Source organism: Cibotium barometz, chromosome 58, assembly GCF_041138505.1.
Source record: "Cibotium barometz isolate CiBa-2024 chromosome 58, ASM4113850v1, whole genome shotgun sequence".
Lineage (NCBI taxonomy): Eukaryota > Viridiplantae > Streptophyta > Polypodiopsida > Cyatheales > Cibotiaceae > Cibotium > Cibotium barometz.
Window position 1 is genome coordinate 36065413 of NC_141103.1, and position 4414 is coordinate 36069826.

Consider the following 4414-nt stretch of genomic DNA (forward strand, 5'->3'; position numbering starts at 1 on the left):
ACGAGGATTTTACTTCACATGTAGATGAAGGTTGCAATGATTATGTGAAGGAAACATCGGATGATTTGAGTGCACATTCACCTATAGGAATCCAAGACGTATTCGAGGTTGTGGTCATTACAAAGCTTATTCATCAAGCTAGGTAAGATGGAATTTGTATACACAGCCTAGATACATAGCTTAACTAGCTTTTGGACCCTCAAGCAATGACCAAGCACTTGTAAATATACATAGCCTAGGTACTAGCTTAACTAGCTTTTGGGCCCCCGCATGATGACTAGGCCCTTGTAAATATGAGGCCATGTATATAAGAAATTTTGAATGATGAGAAAGCACATTATCCCATTTTCACAATTGATTCTAAGTCTTCTTGTGCTCTTGTGGTGATAGCTTTTGTGCTTGCTTGCTTTCTCTTTGATGCTTGTGTGTGGGCTTGGGGTTCCTTCTCGAGTTTTCTCCTTTTCCCTCTCTTTCTCCATCCCCAACTCTCCCCTATTCCTTGCATACATGAAGGTTTTGAGGTTGAGATTCAGCTTTCCATATGTCTTTTCCTCGGTGCTCCTTACCCCATTTGCATAGCTCTTTTGGGATGACACCATCGGTGGACGCGAGGTTCTCTCTACTCCTTGTTCCCCTTATGCAAGAGTTTCCAATTTAGTGAACACCCATGCTAAACATAGATTTTCACGAGCCCAAAACCCTATCGTGGGCTCTAATACCAAATATCATTCTTCCTTGAACATGCATGTTTTGGAGAAGAAGACACCTCAAAATAGCCAAAAGCAAGCAAACACACTAGCATGGCATGAAACACATCAACCATCCGACCACTAACTCCATTACATTGTACTAGTCTAGCACACCACTTAGTTCTGGCTCTTGGAAGAGTCTAATTAGTCCTTATGGACACTAATTTGTAGATGTTAAAATATTACATTTTGAAATTAATACAAAGGTGACCAACATAAACATTTTAAGATCTCTTATACTACTATTTGCATTAGCAACTTTTTCAAGAAACAACATTGTTATCAACAACAAAGGGAATTGAGATCTCCATCACACAAAGAACTTTATTCTTTCTCATTCTTATTTCTCTCTGAAGAGCTTCCTTCTCACTATTACCTGATGGGCAACCAACTCAAATAGCAAGGGGTCTAGTAGGCAAACCTCACAAACTTTCAAAGTAGAAGATATCCCACTATCAATCTATATATCAAAAGGTGAGAAGTAGCTTGTAAAGTTACTAGCAAGACAAGATTATAGAAGTGACCATATCATGAAACACCAGAGCTTTCTCAAGCTCCAACTGGAACACAATAATTTTATGACCTTGTCTTTTAACATAGTCCTTGCCAATCCAAGTGGTCCTGTGAACTGCTGGAATGTGACTAACCCTACATCGTGGCATGGTGATGTGGCGCTCAGATCCGCTTCTTCTTTTTGCCATTTTCAAAACAATAGTGGATTGGCCAGTTCTAGCTCCATTAGTGAGTCATTTGGCCACCTTCGGCCAAAATGCACAATGAATAGTTTAACCATTAGAAGTAATACTTCCACTCTCCTTATGCAACTGCTGCTCATCACATGGGTACATGCTCTTCAAATTCTCGCTTTTGGTGTCAAATAAATGAATCCATGATGTATTTTATTCACTATTTTAGACCACTAAAGAATGAATATATCACGCATGATTGAACGTTATTTCTTGATTTTGCACCTCAAAAAACATTCTTCTAATATCTCACTCTACTTCAGTGTTTCCCTTTTCAGGTCTCCTGGACAAGGTTGAAATACGGTCCCAGTGCAAATGCTCCTCTTTTTTATTCTTTAAAAAAACAGAATGGAATGATTTATGGGGGTAGAATCCAAAGGGACAGCTTTTAATGACAAGTTGTATGGATGGGTGATCGCCAAGTGAAGAGAGAAGGAACACTGTTTGTCATTGGGCATTAGCAGGCTTCAGAAAGAGCCTGGACTTGAGCTGTTGCATGACTGACTGGGATACTCTAACAGCCAGTAGTGGGTTCTTCATGGCGAAGTCCTCATATTCCCGAGAGAACAACACCGACTCATAATTGAGCACAATTGTGCTCATTGCTGCTTCCTTCAAGGCAGTAGCAGAGCTCAATCTGGTTGCAACCTCTAAAACCTCGAGAGCATTCTTGCTGCTCATGGTGTCTATGAGATAGGCCTCACAAATCTCAACCAGTAACGGGATGTCATATTTGTCGGCAGTTAGCATTAATCCCGGGGAGTGGTCTTGTAATGCTGCCAGTGTTAATTGCCCGGTATACATAAACTCCACCAGGTGCTTCAGTTCAACGTGAGTAATCTCTGGAATGCGAATTCTTGAGTTTTTGGCCTCCTTGTAAGCATCCATCTCCAGCATTGTCCTGAAAACTGAAGATCTAGTGGCCTGCAATTAAACAGCCTATTTCCATCAGTTGTATGATATGGTCTTGCACAAACCTGGAAATTACTACCCAATAGCTGCACCTGCATTAACCGCTAATTGCAAGACTAAAAAGCATCAATTAGACCACAGATGGCATCCCATCCATCAACTCATGATTTTCAATCAACTGTTACCATAGTGTGAGAACTTGACAAATTAGCATGATGTAAGGACTTTGCTAGAAGATGCATAATCTAAGTGTTTGGATTCACAAACATTAGCTCAAGTTTCTACAAGACTTTGCCATAATGCCAGATGAGACTAAACTCTTCTGACGCTTTGCTTACCATGATCACCCTATGAACTTGTACAGAGAGACCATCCTCAGTGGCAAGCTCCAAATCTGCATGATATCCTTCTACAAAAGCTTCGCCCAAAGCTCCCAAATAATTGATCTGCTTGGATGCTGTGACCACAGCTTGCTCCAATTGTTTGATGTGCTTTATTGCATCAGCCAGACCCTGTGTTTAGTAACAATGGTATAAGAAGTTGATTAGCTTAGAGAGCTATTTTCATGCACGAATACATCATACGAGTACAAATACAAATGTATGGTATGTATGCACACAAGCACATCATACATGTATGCAGTCACTATCAAGCATGCATAGACACATATGCTACTGCTCCTGCTGAGGCCATGGTGGCCGCTCCTGCTCCAATTAATTTCGCACCTTCTAGCGTAACTAACTATTGGGTGTCTGTTAGGGTCACGAGAGGGGCTATAATGCGCCGGCTGCTTGACTTGACTAGAGAGGTCTTGGTCGAGTGTATTTTGCAAAGTCGCCAGGCTGCTGATACTGTGGGTCAGCTCAAAGCTAAGTTTCTCTGCAACCGATGGGGGCAGAATTGCAATACATGATGTGACCACCCAAAAGCACATGCATGTATCAACACCGTCAAACGCCGAATGTATTGACTAATACATACGATGCAAATGTCTATGCTATGGTGATACACGAGTGCGAATGTCTATGCGATGGTGACATAGCAATGTAAATGTCGGTGCTGCTATGGTGAGATACAAGTATGCTATGGTGACATAGCAATGCAAATGTCGGTGCTGCTATGGTGACATAGCAATGCAAATGCCTAGGATATGGTGAGAAAGAGAAAGACAAAGAAACACAGTGGGGATTGAAATTAGAGCGCTAAGGTGAACTGCAGGTAAGTGTACCTTGGTTTGCACTGGCTTGTTGGGCGGCTTGGAGGCAGTTCGCTTATCACTCTTGCGGGGTTCAGATTGGGAGGTGGGCGGCTGGACAGCCTTGTCCTCCTTCTCCTCCTCCTCCTCCTCGGTGTCCAATCTGCTGGCGAATTCAAGAATCTCCTTGGCACCTTCGAAGCAGCGCATGCAGATGCTGTTGCGCGGTCGGAAGAGGTGGGTTGACTGGTCACACAGGCAGCAGTCCATGCTGTCCACCAGAAACCGCCCAAAGACAAGCAAATCTGAGAGAGCTTTCGAGGCTTACCAGTTACCAAGTCAGTGCTCCTGCGTTTTGGAGAGCATGTGGATACGCCGCGTACAAGGAAGAGGGAAGAAGCCCTCTTGAGCGCAGAAGCCATTGGGTATCTGCTATTATTGGGTACATGCGACGAGCGAGATGGTGCTCGCAGAATGGCCACATACAGGCAGCCCACAGCCTGTCTTCTCTGGTTGTTTATACCTTTGTGGGGAGAGATGCCTGTATAGAGCTCACCCCTAGTGTGAGTAAAAATCATTACATTTTTTTTTTCTATTAAGGGCCTTCAGCTTGAAAAAATCATTCCATTTTTTTTAAAAGTACCTAAGTTCTAGTGGTGGTTAAAGGAGTAACATCTGGGCTTGTTCTAGTGGTTAAAGGGGGTGGCTTGTAACCTGGAGGAACTAGGTCCAATCCCCGGCTAGACACCCGATTGTTACCTTGCCCTCACATTGTAGAGGGTATGAAGGGTCCTCACGGAGTATGTTGGTAG

At 43.0% G+C, this 4414-nt stretch overlaps 1 protein-coding gene across 1 annotated transcript; it reads right to left on the bottom strand.

The window, feature by feature from the left end:
• Positions 1–1803: 1803 nt before the first annotated feature.
• On the bottom strand, positions 1804–4152 carry LOC147606225 (BTB/POZ domain-containing protein At1g01640-like). The gene is made up of 3 exons (XM_086792475.1): positions 3636–4152; positions 2746–2919; positions 1804–2419 (listed from the first exon to the last, which is right to left on the bottom strand). Exons 1-3 carry the CDS (start codon positions 3870–3872, stop codon positions 1943–1945), a joined length of 888 nt encoding a protein of 295 aa, XP_086648601.1. The 5' UTR covers positions 3873–4152; the 3' UTR covers positions 1804–1942.
• Between the last annotated feature and the right edge of the window lie 262 nt (positions 4153–4414).